General features: G+C 40.5%; 1 protein-coding gene across 1 annotated transcript in view; it reads left to right on the top strand.

Moving 5' to 3' along the window:
* The first annotated feature begins 2,580 nt into the window (after positions 1-2,580).
* Positions 2,581-17,733, top strand: part of ADGRF1 (adhesion G protein-coupled receptor F1) — a 42,467-nt gene continuing 27,314 nt past the window's right edge. Inside the window, exons 1-3 of the mRNA XM_001145329.6 lie at positions 2,581-2,863; positions 16,015-16,126; positions 17,359-17,416. Of these exons, the coding sequence (XP_001145329.3) occupies positions 16,058-16,126; positions 17,359-17,416 (127 nt within the window). The 5' untranslated portion in view covers positions 2,581-2,863; positions 16,015-16,057. The remainder of the gene's footprint in view (positions 2,864-16,014; positions 16,127-17,358; positions 17,417-17,733) is intronic.

Genomic DNA, 17,733 nt, shown 5'->3' with positions numbered 1-17,733 from the left:
GCTGTTTATTTGTGGGACCCTGCTCTTTTGCTTGGAAACCAAGCAACCAGATTCTTCACTAAACCAACACCAACAGATGAAGTTAGAAGGCTTGAAGCTCTTCCTCAGCCCCAGGCCTTTCTTCTTCTTCTTCTTCTTTTTTTTTCCCCCAGCATTTGTGGAATGTAAAGTTGACCAGATAAACCAAAATACATTTGTTTACCTGGCTTCTTATGCTCAAGTGAACACCTTGTTCATGCCTGTGAAACATTACAATCAAACTAGAGGGGCAACAAAGCTCCACAGCTCTGCACTCAGAAGGTTGGCTTTGTCCTGAGCTCTTAAGGTAATAAGATATCCGAATGCTGCCACAGTGCATAAACCCATGCTGCTTCTTTTTGCACTGTGTCCTTTGCAAGGACCAGAGAGCTCCTCAAACTCACCAGGAAGTACTGAGGAATTTAGTGTTGCGTGCACTAACAGATTCTTAGCAGGAAATTAGAAGCGGTGAGTAAACTGCTTTTTGGTGAGTCATCAGTTTCAAAAACACACCTTATTTATGAAACAATCTGAATATTGGACATACTATGACTTCCTTCTATTAAACACAGAATTAAAAGACTATTAAATGCATTCATCTGTTTGGATTCAGATTTTCTCCAAAATCAATGTGCTCATGGAATCATTGATGTCTACTGGTTGCCTCACCTACTAGTGTCTGCTAAAGTGTTTTTGGTCTAATGAGACAATGTAGGGTTTCCTTTGGTTCTGAGGGCCATACCTTGGCCCTAGGAAGTTGTTGGGCTGCAGTGACACAATGAGCCAAAGGTGGATAACAGAGCTTCCATCTCAGCTTCAAGCCCTCACCACCTTAAACTCCACAGTAGTTGGTCATTTCAACTGTTTCCACCCAATTCCATGGCCACTTTCTTGCCCTAGTGATTAGTAGATTATTAATTCCATTTTATAAACACATTCTTACTAGGATGTCAGTAAATTAAACACTTGTAATTTAATATAGACAATAGGAAAGGGGTGGCACTGAACTGAGAAGATGGCATCTCTCATCTTAAAACTTTAGACATTGGACCTACTGAGTAAGAGTATGTATGTCTGGAAGTCTTTATCCTTTTGGAATTGAAATTTCGTCTACAGTTATAATTGGTGGACTGTGAAACAGGCAAAACCCTGCAGAAAACAAGCAGAAGGAGAATGGAATTTACTCGACTAGATTATGAGATTAGCTTTTTTCCACCCAGGCTGATGGGGGACAAAGGAACAATGGTTGAAGCTTGAGTCTACCTGACAATTGGGGTTTGTCAGGTAAGCCCCATTCTCTTGATAACTTTTTCAGTGGGCTAGACCCAGACCCAATCATGTTAAGTATGATAGGGATCAGTGGCCCAGCTGGTGTGGAAGACAAGTGGGTCATACTGGGTTTAGGCCCACATAGCACTAAAGGTCTTCAACATGCAATTAGAAGCTCAAATGTTGACGGGAATATTGTTCACTCTAAAAAAGATGTTTCTATTAGAATTTACTTACTCTTTCATGAAAACATAGATGCTTCCTCTTTTTCTGATTGTGAGAACAGTGTACCTTACTAGCTTCCCCTTTTCTTTAACTGTTAGGAAGTTCTGTCCCTAGAGATAAGTTTCAAATTTATGAAACAATAATTTCAGGGATTATTATTTGCATCACTTTTCTTAATTGACTCTTTATAGTTTCCTTTTTTATAGTTTATATAGAGGTTTTATAATGATTTTAAAATTTTTATTCTCACACTATTTTATTTTATGCATTAACATTGTAAGCCAGCTCAAGTCATTTGTAAAACGTGGAGTGCTTAAAGGAAACAAAAGAAAATTAATAAATTAATTGAATTCAGAGACATCCTTTGCTTTCTTTTCGGTGGCATTTTTGAGAATTAACATATTATTATCCCCTTCATTATTCCATAACAGAATGACAAATTGCTAATTTAGACGTGGTTGTTAGTAACTCATTACCTTGACCAAAAGTAATTTATGAGCCAATGTGGCTAAAGATACAGCACATAATAATCTTGACCTTTCATAGTTTTCAAACTGGATGACTCCTTGGAAAGAAAACAAATCTTTACTAAAGAAGTTAATCAGGTTTCACTCTAGGTTTTCTAAGCACAAAAAACACACCAAAAGCATTCACCCCAGCATCCACCCTGTTGCTGTCTTTTGCCATAGCTCCTTTGGTACTACCCCACCCAGAAGTCTGAGGTTGTTTTATCTGGGAAAGTAGCTAGTTGATTCTTTAGTCTTAAATAAAAAAGTTGGAAAAGGGAAAACAGTATCTACCCTTATTTCTGCCCCACAGGAATTACCCACCTCTCCTCATTGGAATTATGCATGAAGGGCTGCATTCCTTCAGCTTTATAGGGTATGACCCAGTGTGTTCAGAGGTTGGACAGGAAGATTTGATGGAGTAGCATTTTGTAGTAAACCGATCTAGGGCAAAAGTGTTCCACATTCCCCTAGAGCTTTTCTCTCCCATTTCCCTTCTGTGATTTCAGACACCCATTTATGTCTGCTGGGAGAATAATTAAGTCTTGAGCTCTGTGCTCCTTCCTCTTACCAGACCCGATAGTGACTTTAAGCGGGAGGGGGAGTTAGGAGAAAAGTATTTTGTTTCCTTCTTGAAGGGGGTGTGTCCCAGGCTTGTCTACCTGCACAGGCAGTAATGCGTGCCAGGAATTGCTGATGGATCAGTGAGCCTGTGTTCATGCCAGTGAGCTGCTGTGGCTCAGATTCTAATGCTTTCTTTCCAAACAGCATAAGAAGTGATTGAGCCACAAGTATACTGAAGGAAGGGCTCCCTCGAGTTGTGGTGTGAAGAGATAAATCACCAGGTAAGCCCAATAACTGTACTTTGATTACTAAGAACGTGTATTACGATGACCAATACTACCTGTTAATCTGAGATTATTTTTTCTCTCCTTGAAAAAAAAATTCTGATTTCAATATCTCATTTCCTGAAGATGGTTAAATAAGGGAACAGAGTTGAAAAAGCAATGAGCAGAAACAACAGATTTCAACCCGCTTACTAACTATAATGAGGTGATTGGCTGAGGCTCAAGCTCCAGATTTTCTGACTGAAAGCACACTCTTCCCTCTGTGATAACACAGGAACCCCATTGTTCTGATGTGCCAGGGAGGTAGATTGCCTAGAATAAAAAGGGCTCCGCCAAAGATACTTGTTAAAGTATCAGTCATATGGTTTTCACTAATTCATAATACATTAACCCTTGCAATCTCTTAAAATAAAATTATGCTTGAGAGAATTAAGCTTATTTTTCCTTTAGGGTGAATTAGTTTAAGCTTTGCCTGGATCCATATATATCCAGGAAGTACTTCTCAATTTAACTCCTTCCCAGGACTCCAAAAAACCCTAGAATTGACTAACCATTTCTCCTGCTACTTCCCCAAATAAATATAAAATGACACACTGTATTTTCTTAGTAGAGGCCTTGAAAATATATAATTTTTCTTTTCTCTTTTCTTTGTTTTCATGAAAAATCCATTTATGTAAACCTGATAGCCTATGTAATGTACCATGCCAGAGACTACATGAAGGAAAAATACTGAAGGAGATATAGAAAGAAGGTCAAGGTGGGAGAGGTGTGGAGAAGTGATGACCTTGGCTTTTTCGTGCCGAGATCCATTAAGCTCAACTTGATAATAGCATTCATGGGCTGGAGATTACAAACAGAGGCAAGAATAACAAAAAATAAATAAAAGTACATTCTTTAATATGTTAGAATATTAACACAAGCCTTTTATTATGCTCTGTTGTCATTAAGAAAACATCACTCCTTATCTAACCATAACCCAAATTGACAACAGTGTTCTAATAATGGTCCCATAATACTTTATTCAACCTTTGACAAGTAGTAAAACATTGAGCAAATTATTTAGTTGTCTTGTCCTGGTTATTTCATTTGTAAAATGGTGCCAATAAGCATTAAGATTGGAAATAGGAGTGTATACCTGTGGAGTCTGACAAGCTCAACTTGCAAACTCACCTTTTGTGCACAACCCCAAGCTGATGTGAATTATTGTTGGATGCCTTGTATGTCTTTCTTCTCCAAAAGTAGAGTAAATGTCTTAAAAAACAGGGACAGTGTCCCAATAACAGGGTCTGTCTGTTGCTGGGCTGAGGGCAAGTAAAGCACCATACTTTCACAACAATGTGCCTTCTGATGTCTTTCATTACACAACTAAAGGAATGCAAACATCTCTTTAAAAAAGTAAATGAACACATTCATTCAAATTCGGATATAAATAAATGATTTTAGTGCTTTGGCTGAGAGTAAGTAAAGTAAAAACTGGCAGGAGCAAGAGGGTACTGGGTATCTGAGGGCATTAGCAGTGGTGGGGTGTGCGTCACAAGGGTGCACAAGTCAGAAAGTGGGGGAGTGGCATCCCCGGGACAAGTGTCACTGAATTCACAATTTTGCTTAAGGACACCCTTAGGAAACTGTGCTGTGTAACCTACCTAATCTAAATGTTTATATTTGTAACTTTCAAAATATTTTGACTGTTTTTTTTAATTTTATTTTATTTTTTGAGACGGAGTCTCACTCTGTCGCCCAGGCTGGAGTGCAGTGGCGTGATCTCGGCTCACTGCAAGCTCCGCCTCCCGGGTTCACGCCATTCTCCTGCCTCAGCCTCCCGAGTAGCTGGGACTACAGGCACCCACCACCATGCCTGGCTAATTTTTTGTATTTTTATTAGAGACAGGGTTTCATCGTGTTGGCCAGGATGGTCTCAATTTCCTGATCTCCTGACCTCGTGATCCTCCTGTCTCGGCCTCCCAAAGTGCTGGGATTACAGGCGTGAGCCACCACGCTCAGCCACCTGGTTCTCTTTTTAATGTTCTTTGGCAGGGAACACCCATAGCTTGTAGAGAAGGGGAAACGCTGTTGCCAAATACATACGTCTTGGGATTTTCCTAAATTGTGTTTGTCTTAGCAGAGTAGTGCTCGCAAGATTTCAAGGCCTTCAGATTTCTTGACTGGATAGATACATTGTTTTATTTTATTTTATTTATCTATTTATTTATTTATTTATTTTTGAGACAGAGTCTCTCACTCTGTTGCTCAGGCTGGAGTGCAGCGGCACAATCCCAGCTCACCTCAACCTCCACATCCCAGGTTCTAGCAATTCTCCTGTCTCAGCCTCCTGAGTAGCTGGGATTACAGGCACCTGCCACTACGCCTGGCTAATTTTTGTATTTTCAGTAGAGAAAGAGTTTCACTATATTGGCTGGGCTCTTCTCAAACTCCTGACCTCAAGTAATCCACCGGCCTTGGTCTCCCAAAGTGCTGGGATTACAGGCGTGAGCCACCATGCCCAGAGATACATGGTTTTAATAGATGTGAAAACAATTTAGGACCTTGGAGGGATAGTACAAAAGGTCTATAGCATCGTGGTCTGACACATACACTCTTCCATTCACAGCTGGGTTCAAGCCTTGATAAACTCAACCCATAGTACACAAAACCACTAAGGCAGGGAAGCCTTCTTATCACATCCCCTCCCCAGTAAGCCACAGATAATCTCATAGAGGCTCCTGGTCAGTGGCTGATGGAAACTGGGACCTGGCATGTTGAGAATGAAAATTCATAGGAATTAATAATAGAAGTGGAATATGCCCTAGCATTTCATAGAGTTAAAATAAATTTCCTATGTGTAGTCAGTTGAATAAAGAAAATGCAGAGATGAACAGCAATGAGGTATGCAGTCCTAAAACTGCAAACTCTAGTTACATTTTATTGATGAGCATTATCAGATCCTCATGGTGTCTTCTTGGTTTTAGTGCAAATGTCAGTTTTTAATCTCCAGAGGTCCACAAATCTAAAGACTTTAAAGTCCTTAAGAAAATTTTCTTATTCTTTTCTTCTTTCTTGGAAGACAAAACTTTAAAACCTGATAAGAGTTTCTTTATTGTTTTGGGATAAGCAGATATTTATTATACATTTGTGAAGTTGGGACAGCCTGTCATAGTACAACAGATTCACACCTGCAAAGTTTTGGGTAAAGAGAATTTGTGTTAAGCAGATTATATTTTCCATGAACACCTTTTACACTTGTGTTTGTACTGCATGCAGCCTGACTCTACTTGGAGACTTCCCTATGCTTCATCTCTTAGATAATCAAGCTAATTATTTCTGATAAGACACTTAAAGATATATTTCTTAGGCATATCATAGTCTTTTACATTGTTGACCAAGGTATCAATTAAGCAAGTAATTGGTAAAAGATGTAGATAGCAGTAGAATTTTAAAAATATATTTAGGTCAGAATTTTATAGGAAAAGGGCCTCATTAAACAAGCTTACAGCTAGACAGGGGGAATAAATTCTAGTGTTCTATACCACTGTAGAATGATTATACTTAACAGTAATATATAGTTTCAAATAGCTAGAAGGAGAATATTCAATGTTCCCAACACAAAGAAATGATAAACATTTGAGATGATGAATATGCTAATTGCCCTGATCTGATCACTATCACATATATCAAAACATCACTAGGTACTCTATAAATGTGTACAATTATTATTTGTCAATTAAAAATAAAATTTAAAATAAATAGATAAAATTGATAAAGAATTATCAAGGTGGTCTGGATAAAAAACTGTTTCATTGGGAAAAATAGTTGGCAAACTTGGCTATTCACTTGGAGGAAATGAAAGGAAATCTGAAAACCTAAATAAATTCCAGCAGGATGGAATATTTACTTATTTCGTCCCAAAACCTAAATTAACTTAAGAAAGATTGAAGAATTAAATGTACTAAAAATAATTTTAAGAACTAACTGTTAGACTAAAATGTAGAAGAATGTTTTCCAATCTTTTTATAGAAAACACATTCTTCGGCCGGACACGGTGCCTCAGGCCTGTAATCCCAGCATTTCTGGAGGCTGAGGCGGGCGAATCACCTGAGGTCAGGAGTTCGAGACCAACCTGGCCAACATGGTGAAACCACATCTCTACTAAAAATACAAAAATCAGCCGGGCATGGTGGCGTGCACCTGTAGTCCCAGCTACTCGGGAGGCTGAGGCAGGAGAAACACTTGAACCCAGGAGGAAGAGGGTGCAGTAAGCAGAGATTGCACCACTGCACTCCAGCCTGGGTGACAGGGCGTGACTCCATCTCAAAACACAAACAAGCAAACAAAACCACACATTCTTCACACAACCCTAAGTTTAAAATCCATAATGGGGCTGGGTGTGGTGGCTCATACCTGAAATCTCAGCACTTTGAGAGGCTAAGGAAGAAGGATCACTTGAGCCCAGGAGTTCAAGGCCAGTGTGAGCAATATGTCAAGACCATGTCTCTGCAAAAAAATAAATTAAAAAATAATTAGCTGGGTGTGGTGGTGTGTGCCTATAGTCCCAGCCACCCAGGAGGCTGAGACGAGAGGATCATTTGAGCCCAGGATGGGGCTACAGTGAGCTATGATCATGGCACGGCACCCCAGCCTGGGCAGCAGAATGAGACCCTGTCTCTAAATACAACCAAAAGTAAAAATGAATAAGTAAAATCCATAATGGAAAAGATTAACAGGTGTGATTTCTTGAACATTTTAATCTTTTGTGCAGAAGAAAATAATGCAAAAGGTTTAAAGATGAACTACAAATCATGAGCAAATACCTATAACAGGAGCGACAAAGACAAAAGAGTTCCTAAAACACAATTTTTAAGAAAAAGATGAACATTCCAATCAAAATATTTAGGAAAATGACTTAGTCAAGCTGGAAAAAAATACAAATGGTCAGTAAATCCCTGAAAAATGCTTAAACTTACTGATAGTCAAACACAGGAAAATTAAAACAATAAGGCAAAAATTTTGCCTATCCGTTTGGGAACATTAAAAAGATACTGTGGATGGAGTGATGAAACAGGCATTTCTGCACCTTACCAGTGAGTATAAATGGGTACAGGTTAGGAGGTCAATTTGGCCATGTCTAGAAAAACTCAACATATATAAACCTTTTGAAGCAGCACTTTCCTTTTAACTTAGAAAAGTTGAAAGTTAAATCCTGGTTTGCCTGGAATTCAGATGCGTGAAAGGAAGCTTAATAGAAGGGAAGTTTGAGGGCAAATTGTGGGAGTTCAAAACTGTCATGATCTTGAGTTTGCTTTTCATTCTGTATGCTGTAGAATCTTGATGGTTTCTGAGGATGAACTGATGTGATATTTTCAGGATAGGTGGAATGCCAGTCAACTAGTTCTATTTCTAGAAGAATCATCTGGGGAATATGATTTTAAAACTTATTTTTACTTTTTAAGAAAATTATAATGAAAATACTATTCATATGTAAAGGGAAACATAAAGAATTAGTGGGTTTTGGTAGGTTTGAAACAATGAAGATTTATCAGTGTAAGCATTGAATGAGAAGTCAGAGAAGTATGTTTTACTCCTATTTAAAACAGATCACCAAAGAAGAGTTTGTGACATCTTTAATCTGACCATTTATGTATAAAGGTCGCACAGAGGCTGTTCTGCAGGGGTTTTCCAGCAGGCCTGATCATTTGTGTTTCCATCCTTGGACTCCTGACTCTCCTTCGACACTGAGGACAATCATATTTGTCAGGAAGATAGCTTGTTTTTTCTTGTGTAATTTCAACTTTTATTTTAGCATCAGGGGGTACGTGTGCAGTTTTGTTATATGGGTATATTGTGTAATGTTGAGGTTTGGGGTACAAATGATCCTGTCACCAGGTAGTGAGCATAGTACCCAATAAGTAGCTGTTTTTTGTTTGTTTGTTTGTTTTGTTTTGTTTTGTTTTTGAGACAGGGTCTCCCTCTCTCTCCCAGGCTGGAGTACAGTGGCGCGATCTTGGCTCACTGCAACCTCCGCCTCCAGGGCTCAGGTGACTTTCCCACCTCAGCCTCCCAAGTAGCTGGGACCACAGGTGCGTACCACCATGCCCAGCTAATTTTTGTATTTTTAGTAGAGATGGGGTTTCACCATGTTGCCCAGGCTGGTCTCGAACTCCTGAGCTCAAGCAATGCACCAGCCTCCGCTTCCCAAATTGCTGGGATTACAGGCTTGAGCCATCGCGCCCAGCCCAATAGGTAGCGCTTCAGCCCTCTCCCCCTCTCCCTCTCTCTCTGCTCTAGGAGTCCCCAGTGTTGATTGTTTCCATCTTTACGTTCATGTGTACCCAGTGCTTAGCTGCCACTGTAAGTGAGAACATGCAAATTAATGCAGGAACAGGAAGATAGGTTTGAAATGTACGTTCTTCCTTTTTCTGAGAAAAGAATTGTTTGTAAGGAACTCAGGTGGAGATCAAATTAACAATCATGATTTTATTAAAATCATGCCCCAAGCAACAAAAATTAACCGGCTCATGATCTAAGGGAAATACTTGATTCTTTGGGCTGAGAAATTTAGGGAAATAGTTAAAAAATTCTTTGTATTTAGAATTTAAATGTTACCTTTTCATTTTCTGCAATTGTGAAATGAAAATAAATTCCACTTAACTTACACAATTGCCAAAATAATCAAATCAAAACTTATTAAAAACACTTTGTAAATTAGAAGGAATTATTTTATTTCTTTTAATTAGGTAGCTATCACCTCTCTGGAGTTCTGTTCAGGTACTTTTTTATTTTTAAAAGCAAACAATTCAAGAAGCTCAAATTATCTGGACTTTACCTACTTTAAATGAAGTCAAGTAGAGGAGATGAGAAATGAGCCCTACCTAGGAATTACAGGAAGACTGGGTCCTCTTACTAAGCTGAAATCTTGGCTAGAAGAAAGAGCTTGGCATCTTTTGCGGAATGCCGTTAATCATCTTTTAAGGGCTTCATGGTCACTCCTGCTATACTGAACCACAAGCGGCTGGTGAGCGTCTTCAGTTACAAGGGTTTGGAATAGAGCCAACCCATGAGGCTTGCAGCTAAGCCTTTTACAGTGGAAACGAGCTGGACTGGTCTTCTGTGGGAAATGAATCCTACTAGAATGCCAGAAGGCATACTGAGCAATGAGCTAAAAACAACAAATCATCCTGAGTGAAGCTCTTCTCAGATGCAAAGCGCAGACTAAATAGAAAAACAGAATCCTCGTTAGGAAGGAGCAGACAGCTGTGCTAGGCTGAAGGCACCAGCAGCAGGAGAAATACTCTTGAGCTGAATGAAGTTCTAATGAGTGGCAAAGGAAACACAAACTTATAAGCGCATATCTCAATTCTGGGATGGAAAAGGATCAGATTTGGAGGTAGGGTCACAAACTGGACTCTGAAGGCACAACCAGTCAATGAAACATAGGAGAGTCAAAATAGGGATCCTGGAACAGAGATTCTCGGTAACCAGAAGTTCCCAAAAGTGGGTCTGGATTGTGGCTTTTGGAGTTTCTCTTGAGGTGTGGAGCTACCATGTGTGATAATCCTGCATGATGATATTGTTAACAGCCAGTGCATGGCACAATGCCTGGGAAATTGGAGGCTGTCAGTATACGGTAGTTGAACAAATGCAAGTTTAGCAGATTGGTGAAGTGTCCTGGGGGAGGAGTGACTGAGCCAAGTAATTCTTTTTGTTGCTTCCAGACTTATAAGTCTAGAATTCTTAAAAATTATACCTCTGTTCTGAACCCAATAATTAAATTCTTAGTAGGTTCTTAGCTCGTCTCAAAAGATGTTAAAGAATTTAATAACCAGTTTGAGGAGAAAACAAGAATAAAGATGAGTAGAAATCGGTACTCTTTCCAGGCTTAGGTTTGGTGACTGCCAGACATTGATAAAAGAACAATTAAATAAGTAATCTACAAATAGAATGTGGGGAATGGGCATGTAATAATGAAACCTGAATGTGAATAGATCTGAGCTCACTTTATTTTTCCTCTTACTGTATAAAGGAGGAAACCGAGCCCACAGAGTTTTAACTTTCACAAATCCTCACGGAAGAGGTACAAACATGAGGTTACAGTGTAATTCATCCAGACCTCTTCCTGCTGTGTTTATAAACATGAATGTGCTAAAACATGTGAAAATATAAAACGTGTTTACGATTTTACTGTGCACACATGTATATAGACCTTCCCTGAGATTTTAAATGACTTTAAATTACTGTCCTTCCAGAGGAAGTTTGTCTCGCTCATATAACTTACCAAACCTCCAACCATTTTTCCAAAGATGGAAGTGGCTATCTTTTCTGTCCTCCCACCTATTTTCTCAGCTGTCTTCTCCTCTGTCTCTGTTCAGTTACAGAAACTGTTACAGGAGCTTTTCTCAAAGGCAAGTGGCCCAACAGTTCCTAGAAAAGATAGATGCCAATGAAAATGTTATCAAAAACTGATAAAATGAGAGGTAAAACAAAACCAAGGTTTTACAGGTCACCTGCCTAATTCTTTTTGAGTCATGATTTCTTTTAGATCTTATGTGGAGACCTGCTCTTTTCATCAATGTGTGTGTGCGCATGGGCGCATGTGAGGCCAAGACGGACAGGAAAGAGACAGCTCTACTGGGAATTCTATTTATAGAGAAAGAAACATAATCCCATAAATATTGATGCCAGAGAAACAGCGCAGAGTTCAACTGTGCCTAAGATTAGATTGTTGCCAAGAATGCTGGAAAGTATAGGTGTGAGCAGTTTCAACTAAGCCTGCTGTTGATAAGGAGACAGCTGTTGGCATAAATAAATGATATTTGGAGTCCGTAAGTATATAACTGAAAGAATAGGGAGACAACAGCCAGCCCTCTCCAGAGGCATAATAGCATGTTCTAATGATTGTTCCCTGTAAACTGAAGGACAGGGAATGAATTCACTGAATGAATTCAAGGAAGTGCGGAGGGGGGCGTCCCACCATGGCCAAGCCTTCCCACGGAAGCTGGTGCCCACACAGCTGCAGCTCAGGCATCACTGGCCCCAGCAGCCACAGCACAAGGTGTGATGGAAACATGTCATGCTCTAATGACAACAACAGCTCCTCATCTGTGGCAAGGACACAAGGATTCTGAGAATTTCTAAATAATCAGGACCATTCCGGCTTGGAAGGGAAGCGATGAAAATACCATGGGGTTTATGTTTACTAAAGGCGAAGTTCAGAGGGATTTATGATGACCCTGCACACACGCAAAGCAATCCCTGACATCCTTGCTGCTGTGGACCCTCCTTTGAGTCAGATAATTCAATCACTGTAAAAATGTACTTTATTGCTTCAAAGCTGGGATCCCTCCATTTCCAGAGTGATGGCCATCAGTTAACCCAAGTGCACTCAGAGAAGTCAAATTCTGACACAATCCAGCAAGTAACTATAAAAACTGATGGTAAGGTTGAAATACTAGGCACCACTCTGGGTACCTTACTTGCAAAGTACTCATTCAATTCTCCTAAGAACCTGTGAATTAAATACTATTTTCCTTGTATTCTTGATGACTAAACCAAAGTACAGAAAATCTGAGACAATTCCAAAGGGCATCCAGTTGATAAATGTCAAAGCTGGGAACAGGACTCTGGCAAGTACAGCTACAGAGCCCATTTTGACCATGTGCCTTGAGATTTCATTTTTCCCACCTTTGACTAGTTGTCAAATACAGGATGTCCAGTTAAATTTGAATTTCAGATAAGACACAAATAATTTTAGACAACAAATAATGTTGCAAATATTGCACAGGGCATACTTAACTAAAAAAAATTGTTTATTTGAAATTCAAAATTTTGAGGGTACCTTGTATTTTTACTTCCTAAATCTTCCAACGGTATCCCAGAGGGAGCTATATGCACCAAGGAAGCAAAGAAAAAAATTTTGATTCGCTTGAGCTTTGGTTTCAAATCCCAGAGTAGAACTCCTATCACACGACCAGGCTAGGTGGAGAAATCTTTATTTTTTTATTTTATTTTTATTTTTTTAAGGAGGAGGGGGCGGAGTGGAGGCCACAGCTGCCACAACCTCTCCCTCAGCTGCTTTCCCCTGGAGAAATCGTTTTTCCTATACTTAAAACAGTCTAGAATAACAGCTCTCAAACCTGCCTGGATGTGAGCATTGCTTGTGTAGCTTTAATAATACACATGGGCTGCCCTGGCATGGTGGCTGACGCCTGTAGTCCCACTTTGGAGGCTGAGGTGGGAGAATTGCTTAAGCCCAGGAGTTTAAGACCAGCTTGGACAATATAGTGAAACCTTGTCTCTACAAAAAAATTAAAAGAATTAGCCTGTAGTCTCAGCTACTCGGCAGGCTGAGGTGGGAGGATCACTTGTAACCAGGAGGTCAAGGCTGCAGTGAGCCATGACTACACCACTGCACCTCCAGCCTGGGTGACAGAGCAAGAACATGTCTCGATAATAATAATTATAATTATAATATACATAGCTGGGCCTGACCTGTCCAAGATTTAGTAGGTTTAGGGTGAGACAGGGACACTCACATTTTCTAATGAGCTCCTAAATGTTTTCTCCTTTCCTTCTCTTCCCTCCCTTCCTCACTTGTCTGAAACTCTGACGCTAAGTTAGAGTTTACCATCTGTAGCAAGTCCAAGGATGCCAGAATATATCTCTAGGGTGGGAGAAGAGGGAATAAAGAGGTGGAGTCTATGACAGAAGGCTTTCCCACAATGCCCAGAGCTGTCCTCAGCTTTCTCAAGCTGCCTTTACAGCCTCAGGCCTGGAGTACATGTATGAGGAAGATTTTTCGAGGAGAGAGAGAGGGGGAGAGAGAGAGAGACAGAGAGACAGAGGGAGACAGAAAGAGACAGACAGAGAGAGAGAGAGAAGAGAGAGAGAGACAGAGAGAGACAGACAGAGACAGACAGAGAGAGAAGAGAGAGAGACAGAGAGAGACAGAGAGAGACAGACAGAGAGAGAGAGAGAAGAGAGAGAGAGACACAGAGAGAGCGAGCAGAGAGCCGCCTGCAGGCCAGGTCTCCCATTTGGAAACAGACTGGCACAAAGAGGCAGAACGGATCACTCTGCAGGCACCAAAACTGTTATCCCATTTGAAAGCTCCAGCACTATAAACTGTGGTCTAAATAGTTCCCGGGAATTCAAATTAAAAACTCCTTCCCTAGAGGTGAAGAAAAAGTGGCCGGGCATGGTGGCTTATGCCTGTAATCCCAGTAATTTGGGAGTCCGAAGCAGGCGGATCACTTGAGGTCTGGAGTTTGAGACCAGCCTGACCAACATGGTGACATCCCATCTCGACTAAAAATACAAAAATTAGCCAGGCGTTGTGATGCACGCCTGTAATGCCAGCTACTCATGAGGCTGAGGCAGGAGAATCGCTTGAACCCGGAAGGTGAAGGTTGCAGTGAGCCGAGATCATGCCACTGCACTCCAGCCTGGGCAACAGAGAGAGACTCCATCTCAAAAAAAAAAAGTGAAGAAAAAGTGGAAAAGGGGCTGGAAGGGGCACAACCCCCACTCTGCAATGTGACTGTGCTTCATGAGGGTATTGCAAAATCAGTTTAGTAGAATATAACAATTTACTAATAAAAATGAAATAAAAACAAGTAGAAAATATCCAAGGTACACACACACACACACACACACACACACACACACACATTCATGTTATCACATATCTTTTTTTCTATGGGATCCTGTCAAGAAAGTTTGTAAAACACTGCTCGAGAGAAAAATATTCATCACTTTTAGAAAGCAGAAAGCGCAGGCGGAAAGGAATAGAACTCAGAGCAGATAAGCTGTGGGGAAACAAGACCCTGAAGAATAATCTAGAGCCCAGGCTGCTGCCAAAGAATTTTAAAGCAATAGATTTTCAAGGAGTCTTTGGCAAACAGGAAGGTGGGGCATAAGAGGACCATTCATCCGAAAGGAAAAGGTAAATTCAAAAGCTGTACATGTCACGTTGCCTATTTTTCATGCTCCCCTAGAAAGCCCTAGAAAAGGTCTCTGCTGAGACATAGGCCACCTCTATGGTAGTTCTTCCCTGTCTCTAATGCCTTTTCTCGGCTTTTTAGATTAGAGGGCAGTGTGGGGTGGCACTGGAGAAATAGCAGGGTTTGTATGAAGTTTAAGCACACCCAGGAAGCAAGGTAAGGGCTGGATGGAGAGCCCTACTCTGTGTACTCTGGACTGCTAAGCAAGGACACTTATTCCACTGGAGGACTCTTGAGTTTGGGAATCAAACTTTCTCATCTTCTCCAGTGAGATGTAAAAGAAACATTGAGAGGCCAGAAGAAGGTATTCCTTTAAGTTCTATCAATGCTGTGGAGTAAAACTTAGCAATGATGTAAGCGTTCTGTGTTGAGCTACCCAATATGGTAGCCCCTAGCCACATGTGGCCCCTGAGCACTGGAAATGTGGTCAATGTGACTGAGCAACTGAATTTTAAATTTAATTTAATTTTAACTGTAATTGAAATTTAGATAGCCACACATGGCTAATGGCTACTGTATTAGGCAGAACAATTCCAACATTTTGTGATTTTTTTGATGCAAAATAACCTGGGTATAAGTGATTAATCTTGTGACCAGGTCTATGTACTGAGTTTTATCTAAATTATTTGAGATAACCATAAACTCGAGGACATCTTTTTGCTAATTATATCTACTATGAAAAAGGAAATTTTCTGGATTGATTCATTATTATTTATATGCTTAAACACTCAAATTATATCCTGGTATTAATGGTTTACAGAGTCTTTGGTTATTTTAATGTTTTTCTTTCCTGAAATGAAAAGGAAACCTCAGTGAAATATAAAAGACTGATGTTAAATGCACCTAATTGCAATGTTAAGCAAGTCACGATTTAAAAAAAAAAAACCTGTGTTTAGTCAGATACCATCGCTTGGAAGAGAGCTCTAGAGCAGTTTTCTAGTAAGTTTGTAAAGATGGAAATTTACTACATCTGCAATGGGAGCAGAAGTCATGATGTCACAGGTTCCGTGGAGTGGAAACATAAACACCCAGGGGTTCGGATCAGCCTCAGTGGGGTCAGAGGCCTCAGTGAGGCCTTACCACTTTGTGCATTTTTACATTTTGGCTTGAATTTCTTGTTTTTGTGCCTCTACCTTACCTGGTACCCTGCTTGTTTAGTCACAGACTATGCACCCGACTGCTGCTGTTCAGTCCAGGGAAAATGAAAGTTGGAGTGCTGTGGCTCATTTCTTTCTTCACCTTCACTGATGGCCACGGTGGCTTCCTGGGGGTGAGTTGGTGCTATGTCTCATATCTCTTCTCAACTAACTCTCCTCTCTCGTTCTGGCACTTTTAGAACCCCTCACTCTCTAGGGGACTGCAACTGCATAATTTAATGTACTTGAGATCAGAAGTCCTGAGTTCTCGTTTCAACATCACCAACATTCACTGTGTGGCCTTGGATAAGTAAGTCATTTCATCTCTTCGGAGCTTAGATGATCAAACTGCAAAAGGAGGATCTTTGATTAAACTATCTTAGAGATCTTTTCCAGTTCAACACATGCTCTACTATGGCTTCTCGGATGCAGAAAAATCACATGGATGGACATTAGCAATCCTTAGACACTCTCTTTCCTGTCTACACTCACTTGAGTGATGCTTTCATCTAGGATCATGGTTTTAATATTCTCTACATGCTGATGACTCCCAGCTGTATAGCTCCATCTCAGACCTCTCCCCTGTCCACACTCACATATCCATTACCTACGTGTTATTTCCAGCTGGGAATCCAGCGGACCGCCGAACTTCATTTGTTCAAAATCGAACCCACTCCTTCTTGCCTATCTCAGCAAGTGGTATCACTATCTTTCCAGCTACTTAGGCAAAAAAACCTTAAGAATCATGCTTGACTCTTCTCACATTCCATATCTAAACCACTGGCATTACTTTTAAAGCTTTACCTTTAAAATATATCCAGAATTCAAAAACTTCTCACTACTTCCGTGGCTGCTACCTTGATCCACACCTTCATTGTCTCTTGCCTGCATGATTTCAACAACCCCAGAAATGCACGCATTGCTTCTGTGCTTCTCTGTTCTCAACGGGGCTTCAGGATTGAGCCTGCTACAAAGTAAGTTACAGCATTTTTTTCCCCTGTTCAAAGCTACCCAGCAGTTTCTCATCTCACTCAAGGAAAAAGTAAAACCCTTTCCATGGCCTATAAAGGTCTGCACAACCTGCCTCCCCAGAGACCCTCTGACCCCACCTCCTGTGCCTCTCCTCTCACTCTCCTCTCTCAGCGGCTCTGGTGTCCTCATTCTGCCTTTACCTGCCAGGCATATTCTTACCCTTCAGGTGTTTGCTTAAAAGTTGCTCCAGTGAGGCCTTCCCTGGCTGCCTCTCCACCATCCCTGGCTTGGATTTTAGATTCATGATTTTAATTCATCTGGGAAACTCAGCAAGGCCTTATGAAGCACAACTCTTCAAAGTCTCACCGTAACTATTTTTTTTTCTTTTTAACAGAGAAATGATGGCATCAAAACAAAAAAAGAACTCATTGTGAATAAGAAAAAACATCTAGGTGAGGCTCTGTTAGACAGCATGGTGCAGTGGATTTTGGTGTCAAGGGACCAGGGTTCTAATCCCAGTGGTGCCCCTGACTGGTTGTATGATCCTAGGCACATTATTAAACATCCAAATATGTACAAGGAGAATGACAGTAATTCCTATGAGCAAGACGTTTGTGAAGATTAAATAATATCATGAGAGCATAGTGTCTTACATCAGACCTGGCAAGTAGCTGTTCACACACACCCTTTTCTTCTGTGCCTTGATTCTAACAATGTAATTAATGGCCATAGCCCCAGTCCAGAAATGAGTTGTGTTCTGAAATTTAGT

This window comes from Pan troglodytes, chromosome 5, assembly GCF_028858775.2.
Source record: "Pan troglodytes isolate AG18354 chromosome 5, NHGRI_mPanTro3-v2.0_pri, whole genome shotgun sequence".
In the NCBI taxonomy this organism is placed as follows: Eukaryota; Metazoa; Chordata; class Mammalia; order Primates; family Hominidae; genus Pan; species Pan troglodytes.
The sequence above is the reverse complement of the archived record's forward strand: the minus strand, read 5'-3'. Positions and strand labels throughout refer to the sequence as shown.